Raw genomic sequence first — 18,648 nt, forward strand, 5'->3', positions numbered from 1 at the left:
GTTATTGGATGCTTATCAAGATTTTGTCTTGCGCTCTCTTCATGTCCTGCAGATGTCAGCACATCATCACTAAATAAGAACTTTTTATTATTCTAAACCTGCAACTCTCTTTGGCTCCATATCTGCTATTTTTTTTATCCCTTTTGTCCTCCACAGCATTCCTTCCTCAAGCTGGCGAAGCCTCTATCCAGCCTGACGCCTCTGATTGTAGCTGCGAAGGAAGCCATAAAAAACAGCAGTCGCTAGGGTGTACCCAAGACTGGAGCCCTGCCTGTGATGTGTGTGTGTTCATGGTGGCAGGGGCTTGGGTGTATGGGGAGGTGGGTGACGTGACAGTGACAGCACAAGTTGGGGGGTTATGTGACTTGCAGTGACAGCACAAGGACAAAAGACCCCCAGGCCTCATATGTAGGACGGACATCTGGCCTTGCAGCCTCTCAGCCCATGCTGCTAAAAAGACCTTGCCTCCTCGTTTACTTCTGCAGCACTCTGTACATGTAGAGCAGTCCATCACAAGTGTGTGTGAGTGTGTGGGCGTGTGTGTGCGAACTGTGCACATCTCTTTGTGTCATATGTCTTGTTTGGGGGGGCAATCGCTCCCAAACCAAAAAAATAGGGTGAAAAAATTGAAAAGAAAGTGTTGCAAACTAGGAACTTAAGGAATGAAGAAGAAAAACGGACAAAACTAACGAGCCCGTGATTCCTTCCCTGCCCGGCTTTAGGCTTGGTTTTCTTTCCTCTCGTCCTTCCGTGGAGCACGATCAGGCCACACCTGCACCTGCAGTGACCAGCTGATGTGAGAGAGTGACTCTGGGACTCTAGGACCCAAACTTGCCTGCATGACCATGGCTCTGTGGAGAAACAATGCTACTCCTCTGCAGATTGTCACATCTCAAGGTGGCATCCTTTTGTGTGTGTGTGTGTGTGAACGTATGAAGGTGTGAATGTATGAAGGTGTGAATGTGTGTAAAGGTGCAGCTACCGGGGAAAAAGGAATAATTTCACATGACCTAAGCCAGCTTTAAACATCCGTCATTCATCCACTTCATTTCAGTGAAGAGATATCCTTCTCGTGTTTCATCTGAGCCAACTTCTTTCAGGTTTTCAGTCTCATGCCATGAAGGTTACTGCAGTTAATTTAGCAGAACTGTAATACATACAATACAGGCATTTATTTGCAAATTAGTCCAATCATTTTAAAATGCATGTACACATAAACTATGCCAATCATTGTGTACAAGCATCTCAAATTGGATTATCCATACATATTCGGTATGTTTGGATTTTCTTTCTTTTTTATTGTAACAGAATTTGGTGAAAAATTCAACAACTCTCTATTATTAATGTCAAGCCCCTTTTTTATTACATCTGACAAAGAAGTATGAAATATAAGGAAAGAAACAAATTAAATCAGAGACTTTTTTTTATTGATAATTCCATAGGAATGTAAATGTTTTCAATTAAATATACAGTATATACAATGCCAGTCAAAGGTTTGGATTCACTTGAATGAGAAAGTGTCCAAACTTTTGACTGGCGCTGTATGTTTCGCTTTTTAGGGTCATTTTTAGGGTGCTGGAACAAAGTTGACTGCATGTAATCCTGAATCTAAACATTTCAGATTTTCAAATGAGCTTGTGTCAATGAGCTTTGACACCAGCAAACAGAAGGTCATGTAATTATTTACCTACAGAGAGTTGGAAGTCCAATGCCCCAAGCATCCATGTGTCCTTAAACCTTAAGCAGGAAATATCAAGATGCCCGCAACATGCAAAGATACAATACAATAAAATATTCCTCTACTTTTTCAGAGGTATGGGGACAAGTAAATATTTTGGCCTTATCTCATATTGCAGCAGAATACATTACATGACTGTGACTACACATTTTTGGATTCAATACCAACAAATCCTGCCCTTCCTTTCCAGGTAGAAATACTGAATATACAACAACATTCATGTCAAATGAGGGTCTACCACCAACTGTCCTCCTCCTGCCCCCTCCCCCTCTTCTCCTTTTCTGTATTTAAGATGCTGCTCATTCATGCTTCAGTGTCCTTTTGTCTTTTAATTGTGTCTTATGTGAATTTTTTTTCATATGATCTGTATGTTTCATAGGGAGTTTTGGGAACGTGTGGCAGATTACAGAGGGAGTGTTATCCACTAACTAATCCCTGAACAACGTAGCGAGTGCCATTTTATATGATTGTACCTTGTCCTAATGAGCACTGAAAACAGAAACTGTAGTAGAGGTTCACATTGTTCGCTAACATTCCTTCCATACCTGGTTAGCGTTTAAACTCATTCCTGTACAGAAGTTATCTATAAACTACTTTGTGTCGATATTTGGTAGCTTCGTCAGGCATTTCCCACGTAGCATCCCTGTGTGTGTGTGTATGTGTGTGTGTGTGTGTGGGAGAGTGTGTATGTTTGTGTTTGTTAGGGGGCTACCTCAGTCTGCGCTAGAAGATGCCTCACTCATGTTGTCTACCTTGACTTTGAGGTGCAGGGTAGCTGCTTAGTCATATTGTACCTCCATTGTACAGCGGATGTACAGAAGATGAAGGAGTGATGTTAGACAGGAGGATGCAACAGATTTCATGCATGTAAAACACACTATACACTGTATCTCATCCTCAAATAGGTTAAGATTGTTAGGATATGTATGTATGTATGTAAATATGATGGGAAACCCCCTCCTTTTTTCAGAATTATGTAACTTAAAATGACAATATTCAGGTTGCTCTATGGTATGTATCAATAAATGTTTTGCACCCTGGAAATTGAAAAAGAGAAAAACAAACACACACCGCTGTCTCTGCACTCCTGGATCCAACTCTCCTGTTTGGGCTTTATCGGACACTCCTTCATCTGGACAGAGAGCCGATGAATGCAGCACTCTGTGTGCGGGCCCACACAGTCTGTCCTGAGTACCACTGCTGAGTGTTAGTACATGTATGTATGTATGTGTGCGGTAGGTGTAGGTGGCCTGTCAGGAAGCTTCGTGCAAAAATTCACCGGCCCTCGGACATTTGGGCCTCTGCCCCCATGTACAGGTCTGAACTATGAGCACAAAGGTGAATTTCGGGACAAGAGACACCGCTGACGTGCTCCTTTTCTGTGGTTGCTCCTGTACATTCCTATCTTCTGAATGTGTAAACCTGTACACGTGGTGTGAAAATTCCTCTATTAATGTGTATCAAGAGAATGGAACAAAGACAAAAAATGTTACTTTTTAAATTATTATCATTATTATTATTATTACTCTTATTATTGTCTAGCTTTGTAAAACTGCTGATCCATCTGGCATACCTCAGCAGGCCTTTCCCCATCTTTGAAAAAGGACAAATGAGTGACGGGGAAATGAGGTTTTGGATAAACTATTTTTAATTGTGGTTGAAGCAATAGACCTTTTGAACTTTGAATTGTGCATGGCTGTGTCTTGAGTGTAAAAAAAAACAAAATATTGCAGTTTGGGAACTGGACTGAAATAAAAAGAGGAAGAAAACCAGAGTTGTGGCAATGCTTGTAGTGCTACCGTGATTCTTGGGTTGAATTTCTTTTAATTCTTTTTGCCTTTCAGGGTTTTGCATATTACTTGATGATCGTGAGAATAAAACATGACGGTGTGAACCAGTTGAGGAAAGGAAAGGAGGAGGCGTATACACAATACATGAATTATGTGTCATTCATAAAGTACGGTTTTCTGCATATATAGGCCATAGTTATAAAGAATGTATAGTAAGACTTGAATGACAAATTACTGCCATAACACTCACAGTATATATAGTGTAACAGCAAAAAAAAAAGGAATGATATCTTAACAAGCAGCTTGTAAAACGTCATTATAAAAATACTGTTTAAATTACAAAAAAATGATTTAAAAAGTAATAAAGATCATTTGAAATATGAAACATTTGAATAAAAAATAACTAACAAGAACTGACATTCAGTCTGTCCAATATAGTGCCCTGTTCATCTCTCAACTTTGCAAATGAGTCGTCAACATACTCAGTGTAATTGCATACAAATATGGACAGTACAATGGTAGAAAACAGCTGGAGCCACTACTGGTTTGGTGCTTTGGTGATGGTACATGTTGAGTACTTTCACAAGACCACATAGTTCAGTGCTGAAAACGATTCAGCTCTCTCTCAGGACACTGACGAGGTCAAATGTTGGTCAGCTGACTGGAAGTGACGATCCTCAGACTGATGCTACCGGGCATCTCGTCAGCCATCTGTCGACCTTGTTTCCTCAGCTGAAGCTTCTGAGGTTCAGCGATGTCCTTCACCGACCCGGACAACACTACTTGGCCCATGAACTCATCCTTCACTGGGTTACTGTTCCACACCTGAGATCAACAAGGACATGTTTGAAAAGTGAGACATGTAGGAATGTTACTGTCACATATTACAAAATGACCACAGTATATTTGTAGGGCTTTTACAGGTTGACAAGTTATATATATATCTGAACTTTTCCACTTCATGGAATCAGTCTGTTCATTTTTTCAAGTTATAGTGACTGGATTTTTTCTTTTAAATGAAAAAGATTTAAAAACTGTATAAGAAATCAAACTGTAAAAGAAACTGTGAACGAACAGTTCCTCATTTTTCAACAGAATATGTTGTATCATTAGTCTATATTTAATTTTGTGATTTTTCTGAATGAATTGCTAGATAATTTAAACTACTACCATTAGATTATAACACTAGTTTTACTGAAGGAGTGTTTTATTTACTTTGCAGTGTATTTTTGTACTTAAGAATGACAAACAAAACCTGCAAAAACACAATTAATCTTTTTTTTTAGTATAAAAATGCTCTATTAATTTGTTTCAATAGCAACCATATTAGGGGCAGCTTAACTAGCTTAACTAGTTACTTTTAATGATAGTAATACAGTATATTTATGAAAGTTATGATTTTTTTTTTTCCCAGATAAATTCAATGATCTTTGAGCTTAAAACAAGACTGTTTCTCTGAGTCTGAAAGGTTTTCCATTCACTGAGATGAACTACAGTCATCAGGAACAAAGAGATGCCATCTTACCTCCACAGTTACTGGCTTTCTGGGGTTCTTCCTGTAGAAAACACCGCTTGTTGCAAACTCTGGTTGCAATGTGTCTTTCTTGACGGTGGATTGTACTGACCGGCCCTCGCAGGATATGATGACATAGGGGTCTGCGCCTGCATGAGAAAAAGTAAAGATCTGTCTCAGAAAACTGGTGGAATAAAGACTTTTCACAGTGATTAGTAGGTTTTGGGTAAAGTCTAGTCCTCTGACCTCCTGTACTGTCCTGGTTCTGCAGGCCTTCAGCTCCATGGACGTAGATATGAGTCACAGCTTGCGGATATCCAAGGAACGAACTCCAGCACTTCACCTTTGGCTTATCCTCTGTCAACTCCCTGTGAGAGTAAAGGAGAGTTAAAGGAGCTCATACTGTAGGTGATCTAGATCTAGATCTAGAAAGTCTACATTCAGGGTACCTATAGGTCTAGATCTAGATCAGCAGAATAGAAGACTGAGGAAATTATGTAATTTCTAGACTTCACAGACACATCAGTCTGGTTTGACTAGCCAGCTTGAATGACCTGAATATGAGCAGACATGATTTGTTTAGGTCTGCCAACAAGAATGTCAGAGACAAAACAAAATCTAGCAAAACACAATGTTTTGCCAAGAAAAGCTGAGGGTTGTTACTTTATAAATGATTTAATATGAACAGACCATGAGTAAGTGAAATTTTATATTAGTCTTCATTCTCCAAAACACTAATTTGTGTGCTTTTCTTGGATATCATCCATCTGTCAGTTTCTAAAAAGAACAGTCTAGCTGTGTTCCCACTTTTCCTGAAAGTGTCTCTTTAGACCTGATAATTATAAGATATACAACATTTCATCTCCGTCTGCCAACATGAAAACAAAGCCATGTTGCTGTTATACATATTGTATTATAAATCCATTATAATTTTGCTGTCCTGTTCAATGCTGTCCTCTCCAATTTGCGTTATATTCTGTACACACAACATCTATTGCACATCTGTCCGTCCTGGGAAAAGGATTGCTCTTCCTGAGATTTCTTCAATTTTTTTCCCTGTTAAAGGGTTTTTTTTGGGGAGTTTGGGGGAGTAGTGAGTTGTCCTTAGATCCTCTTGAATTGAGGGTCTAAGGACAGAGGATGATGTATTGCTGTACAGACTATAAAGCCCCCCTGAGGCAAATTCATAATTTGTGATATTGGGCTGTCAAATCAAATTGACTTGACTTGACTTGACTTATATACTGCCTCAACTCACTGGGGTGACATCACACCTCCATCACAGTTGTACCTGCAGCCCGAGTCCACATCAGTGAAAACTCGGATCATGTAATCCCCCAGTGCCTCAGGCTTGAAGGTGGTGGGGATGATGATGTAGCGGCCCTGCGACAGCATGGATCTCATAAACACTGTGCGGGCGTTGATGTAGGTGGACGTCACCACACACTTCTGGGTCAGGATATCATGCATCCGATACTTCCTGTTCAGCTCCACCTGGAAAAGAAAAAAAACATTTGAGTGTAATTTATTCGAGCACAATGACTGAATCACTGACTTTACACATCAAGTGTAGAGTTTAGTTTTGTGTATGTTACTACTGCTCATGATATAACTCAAAGGTTACTTTTTTGACCTTTATAAGCCAACTGATGCCTTGAATAAGCACTCCTCAAATTTATGTTTAACTTTTCCAAGGCAAGTCTATTCACTGGTGTAACTGGTGCAAGAAAGCACAATTTTCACTTGTGTAATACAGCACAGATGCAAATGGTAATTTAAACAGTATTTAGAGGATAAATAATTCACAATTAGCTACTTAACACATGATACTTCTGCCTCCTGGTGGCAGAATCGGGAATAAAACTAAAATGTTATATATAGTAAGTGTGTAAGTCATTACAGTGGTGCAGTGTTATCGTAAGTACAGAATAATATTATTTCACTGGTAAGATAAGTTGTGTGTCAGTTAAGTCAAAAAACCTCCTGTTGGACATTCTCCAGGGTTATACTGCTTCTAGCTTCAGTTATTAACCAGTTATAGGTTAACAGAACAATCATAATCCTCAAGCTCCACAAATACGACACATATAATTAATTCTTTGTATTTTGATTGAAAAGCTCATAATTGGCAATTTATGGCTAAAAGTCATTTTACTGCAGACACACTTCTCAAACTGGAAAAAAGTAAAATATAGTGGCTGGTGACATAAAAAACAGACAATCATGGTGTCTGCAAGCCATCAAATGAAAGAGGAGGAAACATTACTTGCCTGATGACTATAGATGACAAGGGTTAAATGCAGGTTAATGTTACAGGCTCATACTGTAGCAGTTCAACAGGCCATGTGCACACAGCAGCTTTTTTTAAACCACGTGCTCCTTGTGGCAACAGCATTTGTTGCTGTCCAGAACCTGCCGCTTTGGCAGCACTTCTGTCAGCATGATAAGAGTGAATAATGAGTGTGTGTGTGTGTGTGTGTGTGTGTGTGTGTGTGTGTGTGTGTGTGTGTGTGTGTGTGTGTGTGTGTGTGTGTGTGGTCTGTCATAGGCTACTTTTGGGGACAAATTTCAGACTTAGGACCAATTAAGGATGGCTTGTCCAAGTGGGGACAAAAGCCGTGTTCTAAATTGGGAAAAAGCTGATTTTTGGGTCAGTGGTTAAGGTTAGAGCAAGTAGTGGTGTTGGTTAAGGTTAGGTTATGTCTCCAGGAAATTAATGAAAGTCTATGTAATGTCCCCAAAAGTGACCATGATCTGATATGTGTATGTGTGTGTGTGTGCATGTGAACTTAGCCAGATCTCTGACAGAGTAAATCACATTATGGGAAATGTGATGTCAGTTTTGCAGCATGTGGTTGCAACGCCTCATTTGAATGTGACAACCTAATCCCAGCATGTAAGATAAAATCTAGTTTGGCATGTTTTACAGCTGCTTCAAAAGAGGACTGCACTGACTTTGTAATTCTATAATCAGTTAAACCTCTTGTGAAACACATTCCTCAGTTGGTACGATGTTTTCATAAATGTTACAGCTTTATGCCTCTATCATACAGCTCTATATATCAGATTTTTTGTGAGGTTATAGTTCACAAAATAGTTCACTGTACTCATACATACAGTGTTGTAACTCAGTAAATGTCTTTTTCAATTCACAGCAACCACCAATATTGCCCATAATACATGCTTGTTAAATATATTTGTGCAAAAATGATTATAAATCTGAAATCTTTCCATTTATTCCTACATAACTACAGAGGAACACATGCCGCTGAATAACGTGCACCTTACTGAGAGTTCCCGTAAAAATAGTCACCAAGTTTTGTATTTCAGCTTGAAACAATCAGCTAAAGTATGTACATTCTCCATGTTTAATCATGTATAATTTAGACTCTCTTTCAAATGGTCTGTTTTGGTTCTGATAAATCTATCAAGTAATGTCTGCTTGTCATTGAAAACACTCGACAACTGTTCACTGTTTGCTAAACAAATGAGCAGAGAAGTCAAATGAAGCCAAATTCTTTGACCAAAATGAAAGCCAGAATGTGATGAAATGACCCTGTTTTCCCATAAAATAAACTAACCTTTGACCAGCATTCACGTCCCAGACGAACATCATTTCCTCTTTAGTAAACTCTTCTCTCGTCAGATTCAACCTGACCTTTTACAAACATTTAAATCTTCTACTGTTATGTCTCCCTGGAATATAAATCTTTTGTTGTCTGTCATGCAACACACAATAATAAATAAATCGTTTTATTCTTCATTACATCAATACAGTATGGTGCAAGGGTTCAACTGAATGTTACCTTGAAGACACTGAAGCCAATAGTTAAATTTTCTCCTTGACCAAATCTCCTGTGGATCTTCATGTCTCTCTGCTGCAAGGAGATCAGGACCTCATCGACCTCCTTTGTGACATCAAACAAGTACTGAAAAAGAAGTTAAAAGGAGTGAATTTACATTTTTACATGTGCATGAACACAGTTGGTGTGAAGAGAGAGTCCGCACCGCTTATGGTCAGTACCTGAGGGTTCTGCAGGAACGTCTGCCTGTGGTTAGCACAGCCACCGCAGCGGTTTAACAGTGGCTCCGCATGTTTGGTCCAGCTCCCAAAGTGCAAAACCTCATTCCATGTCTTATGGATGCTTATCAGGGAAGTATTGATGATACGGCAAACATCTGCATCTGTAAAGAACTTGCACCAGTCTGTGAATGACATCCTGTGGATGTAAACCAAAAATGCATCATTACACTCTGAAGGAGAACATAAACTTCACTGAAGGATTGGAGTAGCTGCATTAACTGATTACTCACCAGAACTCTCCATCATCCTCCACTGTGATGCCAAGGTTGCCCCTTTCTGTGTCACCAACCTTCGACCACTCCTCGGAGCTGACGAGCAGCGAGCAAAAATGGGTAAAGTGATTATGAATTCTAGTTACAGATTAACTGTTGCAGAGGTGAAGTGAAGTATTAAACACTCAGCTGCTGTGGCCTTGAAATGTAACTATAGGAAAGTTTGTGTTTTGCTTCTTCACAAAGAAAGGTTTCACAGCAAATACAAGTTATTCCACTAGTGATAAGATGTCATGACATGAAAAAATATCAAAACATCTCAAATCTTCTTCTACTGTCCATCCATGTGCTGCATATGTTCCAAATACTGCTAATTTAGCTAAAGTATGGTTTAACAGGTTCCTGCATTGGTCACATCCATGTTTTTGTGAGTTATGACTGTTTGGAACATACTAAGCATACAGATGGAGAGTGGATGGAAGTGGATTATGCTGCAGGAATGGTCTGAGATGTTGCTTTAGGTATTTTTTCCTACTTTAATGCCTTCATAAAAACTAGTCATTGCTGGATTCCACTGAATCCAAATTGAATGCAGCCTTTGTTCTCCATAATGAAGTAAACTACAAACTTTTTACAGCCGCATTTTAAATCAAAAGGAGGGCTATAAAAAATATTTGGTCGGAGTACCACTTCACCAAGGAGAAATGAGTGAAATAAATATCCTCCTCACCTGTCACTCCAGGCTCCTTTCCACTCAGTCTTGCCCCAGGGATTCCTCATGCGAATCAGGGGAATGGTTTCATTCTTGAAGTAGGCCAGCAGACCGTGACCCAAGCGCACCTTCTTCACTGCAGTCACTGAGTACGCATGGCCTTTCACAAGCCCGTTTTCCATTTTGAGCTCAATTTCATGAGGCGCTGCCTGATGACATAAATCAATAAATAAACACTACGGCCAGTTTCTCTGAAGTATGTAGAGACAAAAAAGCAAACATTCAGACACAGAACAGACCTTAATTGAGCTGCTTATGATTCCGTCACGGTCGTAGACCTTTAGTAGATCCTCAAAGAGCTGGTCTTGTCTTTTCTGGTCCTTATAGAAAGCTTCTGCCTCCAAGTTGATGGCCTCTGCCACAGCTCCACTGAAATCCACCACAGCATCTCCAGTGTTTCCCCCCTCCAGAGACTCATAGCAGCCAGAGAGCCTTGGCGGAGTTGCAGGGGAATCACATGTTTAGTTACAAGTTGGAAGTAGAAATATTAAACAAGAGCTCACGAGAGGACATGTTTGTATTTTGTCATGGATACAACACATTGCCAATATATTGTTAATTTCTGCAACAATACACAATATTACATGAAACAACACTTATTTTCAAATGTTACATACTTTGTACAATTTATAGAGAACAGAAATAGTTGTTTTATTATATTATTTATTGCAAATATATCATAACTTTTGGTACTATAAGTAGTAGTACTAGTAGTAGGAATAGTATGAGCAGTTTTTGTTGTAATTTACAGTATATTTTAACATAATGTTAATCATTAATTATATATGTTATGTGATAAAATGATATCGATTATATTAAAATACAAAAAAATTAAAATCCATTTCTTCAAGTTTACTGACTTGGCGTAGGCCTTCTCCAGCAGAGCACTCCAAAATTCGTTGTTGTGTTTTGAGTGACAGTAGATGAGTTCTCCATTGATTGTAGGAAGCCGGTCATCCACCACCACGTCCACCCACTTCCCAAAAATCCAGAACTGGAAGTGGAAAATTCCTGCATAGTTTTCCGGGTGTTTGGGATCCCACTCCTGCTCCTTCCAGTCAGTAATTACCTGGAAACACACACATACACACAATGCAATGAAAAAAAATCATACAAAAGCTGTTAGCAGTCACATCACCTCCATGACTATAAATGGTCACAGCTAAGACATATAATCAAAACCTTTTAAACGGCTAATCTGCATATAACAAGGTATTTATTATAATACAGCATTTATAGCAAAGTAGAAGAGCCTGAATCTCGCTTTTTAAACAATATATTAAAAAGAAAACAAAAAGTATCAAGTATAAAAACACAATAAGTAGAATCAGAACAAATGGGCATACCATTAAAAGCTGATAATGTTGAATTCACTAAACTATAATATTAGATGGAATGATGCAACACATTTTCTCCACATTTTTACAAACATGTCGTGTTGACGAGGTACGTGGAGATATCTTTTTTGGCTTCAACCACTTTGTATTGACGGTATTTAACACTGAAATCACTCATTTCAAAGGACATGCCTCAAACATGCAGTGTCTCTCGAGTTCTTATTGCAGTACTTTATGAATCAGGAGGACTTTAATTAATGTTTTGTAATTCACAATTCATTCTCCATTCTCAGGTTCTCCAGTTCCTCCTCCATCACAATGTCTCCCTTTCTAAACTGTCCTTGATATAAAATGTTTTTGAGGTTTTACTTTGTTTTGAAGTTTTTGGATGTCATGGTAATTATTTTACATTCATAATCAATGGAACAATAGCTAATAAAAAAAAAAGTAATACATATTTACTTTGGGTCAAAGAAAGTTGAGTTTTGCAGGTGAACATGAGTTAAACGCTCTCAGTTGAATTCCTGTGCTGCCTCGATATGAACTGTTGTGTCAGCTGGTCACATTGTTTATTTAGTGCACAGTGCTACTTGCTACTTGTGCACAGTGCTTATCAGTCCTCCAGAAGCCTTAATATTTGGTTACCGAAATTATGCCCCACAGCTCACACATTCAGAGTGAAAAGACTACATTTACTCACCTTCTTCCAGAGGTTTGGCTTCAAAGCCAGACAAGAGCAGGCAGCAACAAACCAGCAGTTACCCACGAGCCCCTGGTTCAGGTCATGGGAGCTGATTCCCTCCACAAACAGATGGGGCTCGCTGGAGATCTCCTACAACAGAAAGGTTCATGCGATGGATGCATGATTGACCTCGTGGAGAATTTTCTAAAAATTTTGCAAGTTTCTATTTATAATTTCTTTTATGTTATCAATTAACTGGTGTCTGTGGCATTTTCAGTTTAACTGTCCCTATAACCCCTGTAATCTATCACTATATTAATATTTTAGCAAATAGTTTTGATATGCACTCTGAAATCAGAAAAGGTGAGTTGTATATTTGTTGCTATAAGTTTAGAGAAAGCCTCTTTGTAATACTCTTCATCCATGATTAAAAAAAGAAAGAAAGAAAATCTACAACTACATGGCATCTTGAACAGTAAGTCTGAAAAATTCTGAGAAAAGTCTAGCGGTGGGACCACTAACACCAGTGCCACTCACCCCTGGTCGTTTCCACTGCACAGTACCAGGCGGTGGTTTCCTAAAATACAGCGATGCATTGGTGGCTGGAAACTCTGGATCCTCAAACAGCTTCTTGTCCTTGATACAGTCCCTCTTCAGATCAGCGTAGTGCTGGTTTTTGTACGGGAGAACAGAGGAGAACATGGCCCAGATGCTGAAGCCTCAGAGCTGCAGATTGATGACAAACAGCAGACGTTTCGTGACTTTAAATGATGTGTGTCATAGTGCTTTGTGTGGGACGGATCTTCCTCCAGACCTCTGACACTGTGCATTTTTGGAAAGGCCTGCCTGCTGAAATATATCTTTTAAATCTCTGCACTACTTCATTCCCAGATCAACAGTGGGATGGCCTGTGGCCCCAAGTCCCTCTGGACAGTCTGGGTTTACTGATGAGCCACTGTTTCTGTGGTTAGATATAAAACATTATTTATGGCATTTCATAGTCATCCTCCTGAAAATTGGGCTGTGGTGAAAGTTTATATGATTTACATACCCTAGATTGCTAAAGGTTTTCCCACCAAAGCTAAACAGCTTTGCATTTTGCAATTGTCTGATGGACAAAAGGAATTCACACGTGTCCTTTAAATTCTACTGTCAAGCACTGTAGGAATAATATTATTTTACCACAAAGAGAAGTGCTGCATGTGTGGCAGGAGAGGTAATGAATGACAGAGCTGTACTCTCTAGGGGGATGATGATATTTTAGCTCTTGACCTTTTTGTCCCTTCACACTGACCCTTAATGGAAGCATTTGCACAATATGTGCCAGTATAATCCCACTGAATCATTCTGATGTTTGAAGATTGCCAGGAAAAACATGTTACAGCACACAAAAATTAAATTTACTGGAAGCAACAAGTTCTCAATTGACAGTAGGGGAGAACAGGGTAAACAGAGTCAGTGGGTAAAATGAGCCACCAACTTTATCTAGGTAACCATAAACAAAAATAATCATGTGACCACAAATTAAGAAAGAATAGTTCACATTACTCAATCCATCTTCAATACATCTTCTTTGTACATCTTCTTAGAGGGAAGAGCCCTCTAAGGGGACAAGTTGACCTAAACCATGCCAGCAAAATGCCCTCCACAGCATAACAGAGCCACCAGATCCCCTCACTGTAGGGGTCAAGCATTCAGACCTGGACCAGTTTTTCCTTTAATTTGTCACCTGTCTGTTTACACAAAAGCACATTTACACACACGTTCTTTCTGTAGCTAAAACACAAAGATCACAGTTTAATCTTTACTGAAAGTGTTGAGGTAACATGTTGAACAACAGGACACAAACATATGGTTTTACTTAAAAGTACAAGTTTTTGCCTTTGTTAAATTGATGGCATTAATAAAGTTCAAAGTTATTTTTAATTTTATAATTAATTTGTTGATTTCGTGTAATTTTTATATCAGTATTTAATGGTATCACTATTTTCCCACAGAGCGCTCATTTTACCCCTATCTTTTTTTGATGGCTCATTGTTCTTAAACCACAATAATTAGATAACTTGTTTTAATTTCCATGGGCACACAACAACCTGAGGTATATATAGTAACTATTATTTGATATTCAAATTCAAATTTTTCAGTAAAATCATCAAATGCAAAAAAGTGGCTCATGTTACCCTGTTCTTCCCTATATGTTCTTTACAAGGAGCCCAAGAGACACGACTTTCTCCAAAAGTCAAAAAACTGAAAAACAAAACATTATATACAATTGGTTTTATAGATACATCTATACTGTAGAGAGACGGCAGCAAATAAACCAGATTGGGCTAACAGAAAATAATGAAATGTCTGGAACCTGAACAACTGGAAAACATCAGGTGGAATTAAACATCTTAATTGAATTAAATTTGAAAAGTCACTAGAGATTTGAGAAGAGAAGAGAAATAAAGAGAAGAGGAACCAAAAAAAAAAGCCCACCATACCTCTAAGACAGCGACAGGACACTTACTCACAACAAGGAAGTCTCCAGGTGTCGTACCTGTCTGTATAGTTCTCCCACACACGCCTATTTCTACTTGTGCATTGTTAGAGCCACACCCGGACCGTGTTTGTTTTACTCTCTTCTGGATTTTATTACCTCCTATTATTGTTTCACTCCAGAATGTGTCATTTTACCACTCTGAGAAAATGAATCATAACGTTACTCCGGTTAGACAGAGACTCTGAGTCTGTGTGTGTTCATGTTTGTGTGTGGGTGTTATCTGTTTGAGGGTTCCTGGCTAATGTGGTCAGGCAAGTTATTTTTGGTTGATTATTTGTTCTTCTTTAGTGGACTATAAGTGTGGCGCAGGTCTGTACAAAGTTTTCACCCTTTTAAAGGATTAGATTTAAACTCTCTGCATACTATGTATGTGCAAAGGTGACAGCAGTTCACATTCCAGACATTTCCATCGTGCGTGCCGGTACATGGTAGCGTTTTGGTGGTTTTCAGTGGTGTCACAGCAAGAAAACTAACACATCAGATCCTATAAGACGACAGATCTCATCAGGACGCAGCAACATTTCACACATATTAATGTTTACCTAAGAAAAAACATTTGTAACAACTTAAATAGCCATAGAAATAAATGTGTAAAACCCTACATGTAGAGTTATTAACAAGTCAGCACGTGTCATTTGGTAGGCAAGAAAGGAATTAAGGATGTCTAATGAAAAAGTGTCTAAGTAATGGTAAATAATCAAGTAAAACACAGTAAATTACACATAGTTAATCTGATGAAACCATACTGAAGCAAACTAAGAATGAGCATCAAGAAACAAAGCGTAAGCTTGTAGTACTTAAAACTTTCACAACAACACTCACCTGTGTTGAGCTGTCTTATCCTTGCTGTGATGAGATTGAACACATTAAATGTCAAGTTAAACTCCTGTAAAATGTGTTAAAAATTAAATCTACATTGGTGTCATAATGTCCTTTCCATAGAACAACTATCTGTTACACCTTTCACAGGATCAAATCCAGTTTCTTGAGTTTTAACTTGTCGGAACGATTGACTCAACAAATTGCACACAAACACTGCCGGAAAACTGGTCTGACAAGCACCACTTTGCAGCAGGAGGTGTTATGCAAAGGCTGATATGGTGATTACAACAAAGGGAGGGAAGGGGAGACTGAAACTAAATACCTTCACCCCCACCACCCAGCAACTCATATGTGAAACAAGCAAAAACTTGTCATGTTTGGTACAATGACAAAAATGTCTTCCATGTAATGTAGAGTAATCTCTTGTCTCACTGTATGTACTGTGCTACTGTGTTTTGTTTTGCATCACCAACAAAAAAAAAAATCCAGTTAGCCAGAGGTCAATCATATTTAACATCTGTTTAACAAACAACACTAAAAATGCCAAAAGCCACGTGCTGTCTTTACACTGTAAGTGAACTGTGGAAATGAGACAAACTGGCAGGCACTCTGTGAGCTTAACTTAAAAAGGAGCACAAGAAGCAGTTTGACTCCATCAGACAAAAATCTTGTCTGGATAATCCCAGCTTTGAAAGTGAGGGCAAAAGAGGCAGCTGGAGAAGAATGTTTGTAGGGAGCCAACAGTAATAACGTAAATCCATGCAGGAGCTAAGTAGACAGACTGAAGACGAAACTGAGGAAGTTTCTAAATTAAAAATAAACCATTTGGATCCGCAGTGATGTGAGAAAAGAAAAGGAGAAGAAAAGGGTGTGTCAGAGAGGGGAAAAGTGTATGACACTACTTAAAAAGAGGATGGTTCACAATTTTTCCAAATCTGTCTTAAAACAACAGTCAGTTGCCTATATGTACATTGAAACAGGTTTTTCTTGCTGTGATCATTCCTCCTGTTCATACTGACTCATACGGGTGAAAATCCACCTTCTGTGCAGAAATGTATTGTTGTATAATTATTGAAGCCAATATGAAGCTTCAGCAGTCTGACTTAGTGAAATCGAGCTGATATCTTCCACATTTACAATGTTTTTAGTGTCCTGCTGGGGAACTTAATTGAATGTCATTCGTCATCTTTCTCCCCCCTTGTTTCCTGTTATCTCTGCTGTCAGCTGACTAATGAAGGCATTAAAAATGCCCCAATAATAGTAAAAAAGTGGAGGTAATCAGAATTTCCACAAACAAAAATGATTTAAAGATTTAAATGATCAGAGTGATATAATGTAAATTCTTTCCCTCATATTTGGGCATTTACGACAAAGCAGATAAAGTTTATTGGCCGACTCTGAAGCGCCTGAAAATAATGTTCAGTCATTTATCTGTCCTGCCAACAATTTAGTCCACAGCAAAATAGTTTGGTATCTATTGGCCAGACTTCAACAAAAAAAACGCCGTGGACATTCACAACCCCCTGAAAGTGAACCCTAATATTTTTGCTGAACTCTCCTTACCCACAAGATACATCAAAATGTTGCGGGCAGATTTATGATATTTACTGAGCATATTCATGTTCCCCAGAGGACGAAGCTTTTCAATTTTGATGCACATACTTTATCATAAACTAATAATACAATTTCCATAGTACAATTATGCCTCCACAGAGATTTGAACAACCTCTTCTCCCTTCCTCTAGTGCCACCCTGAGGACAAACTTCACATTTTCAATCCCACTGCTGCTGAGGCTCCACAAAAAGCACAATTACTGTGCAGTATTGTAAGGAACATTACAGTCTCTTGGGGCCATTAGCTGAGATTTAGACTTTTCATTGTGTTGTTACAAAAGCAACAGAAAATAGGTTTCTACTTGTGCACTAGCAGAGATCTGTCCCACATGGTACACATCATAATTAGATTATTCCCTTGTCATCTTTCTAAAAAAAAAGAAAATAAAAAACCTCACCCTAGAGACACACTTTCCTGATATATAATGAACACTGTTTGAATGTGACCTGAACAGGGCGGGTCAAAGTGTAATATCTATTCCTTTAAGGCTGCAGCCAATAGTTGTGAAACATGAAATAATTCTGTTGTTACATATTTACAGTCTTTTCAAGAATGAGATAGTGACTCATGACAGCATTTCCCCATTGCCTGCTTGGGGCAGATTGCCAATACAAAAGTCACTTTCAGACCAGCTCAAATGTTTTTTAACAACACATATGAACATATTATAGCCAGCAGATGGCAGGACATTCATAAAAGTAGCCAGTGTCTTTGTGTGTGTGTGTTGCTGAAAACAGCATCTGTATGTCCCTGTTTGAGCTCTGCAGTAGAGGATCAGAGCTACTGCGTATTCAAGTCTTATTCAAACTTCAGCATGTCAGATCCAGCTTCATATTATAGTAGAGGGAGGAGGGAGCTTTCTCCAGCTCAGCACAACAATAAAATTTGAAGTTATGCTCCACAAAGAAGGCAATGTGCAAAGATGTTGCCTATTCAATATATCTAATAGTGTTAAAATAACAGGAATGAGCTCAGATCTGTCTGTTAAGCAGAGTATCATTAGATACATGGTTATAGGTGGTCATCATTAATGAATACATGGATTTTGTTCTGAACTAAGACCCTCTTATCATCTGTACTGTTACATGTTACATATGTGAACATGTGATTTTTGACAAAATACATGCAGGGATTATTAGGCAGCTGAGGGAGCAATGAACACAAATGTGGAACTGGACCACATGTATGCATCAATACACAGTATTTTATCAATTATTAAAACGTGGGCCACACAAGTATTTGGCTCTACATGCAGCTTATAAATACTGTATATACTGTAAGTCATGATTTGAACTAGCTTGCTAATTGCTATTTAGCATTCTGATTCAGTATTTTCACGCATTTGGCCACTGTTGATAATGTGAGAGACAGATTTCCTGTTCCCATGGTGATGAAGAGTCTTTTAGTCATCTCCACCATGAACAAAATACTATTTTTACCTCACATACAAATCTTTTATCTATTTATACGTTTCTTAATAGATTTCTAGCACATATTGAGCATTGGTCATTAATGTTGCACGCATACAATATGCATAC

The 18,648-nt window shown here is 38.6% G+C and overlaps 2 protein-coding genes across 6 annotated transcripts in view; one reads left to right on the plus strand and one right to left on the minus strand.

The window, feature by feature from the left end:
• LOC121909731 (serine/threonine-protein kinase PAK 3) overlaps positions 1–1,468 on the plus strand; it is a 45,671-nt gene extending 44,203 nt beyond the window's left edge. For all 5 annotated transcript variants that reach the window (XM_042430355.1, XM_042430353.1, XM_042430357.1 and 2 more), the window contains one exon: positions 157–1,468. In XM_042430355.1, the coding sequence (XP_042286289.1) occupies positions 157–246 (90 nt within the window). In that variant the 3' untranslated portion in view covers positions 247–1,468. The remainder of the gene's footprint in view (positions 1–156) is intronic.
• On the minus strand, positions 1,461–14,688 carry LOC121909730 (calpain-5-like). Its single transcript, XM_042430352.1, has 13 exons — positions 14,641–14,688; positions 12,666–12,854; positions 12,147–12,278; positions 10,970–11,178; positions 10,349–10,541; positions 10,068–10,258; positions 9,356–9,433; positions 9,066–9,261; positions 8,848–8,970; positions 6,333–6,535; positions 5,288–5,409; positions 5,054–5,190; positions 1,461–4,353 (listed from the first exon to the last, which is right to left on the minus strand). The coding sequence occupies exons 2-13, from the start codon at positions 12,828–12,830 to the stop codon at positions 4,171–4,173; spliced, it is 1,932 nt and encodes a 643-aa protein (XP_042286286.1). The 5' UTR covers positions 12,831–12,854; positions 14,641–14,688; the 3' UTR covers positions 1,461–4,170.
• Positions 14,689–18,648: the final 3,960 nt, after the last annotated feature.

This window comes from Thunnus maccoyii, chromosome 13, assembly GCF_910596095.1.
Source record: "Thunnus maccoyii chromosome 13, fThuMac1.1, whole genome shotgun sequence".
Lineage (NCBI taxonomy): Eukaryota > Metazoa > Chordata > Actinopteri > Scombriformes > Scombridae > Thunnus > Thunnus maccoyii.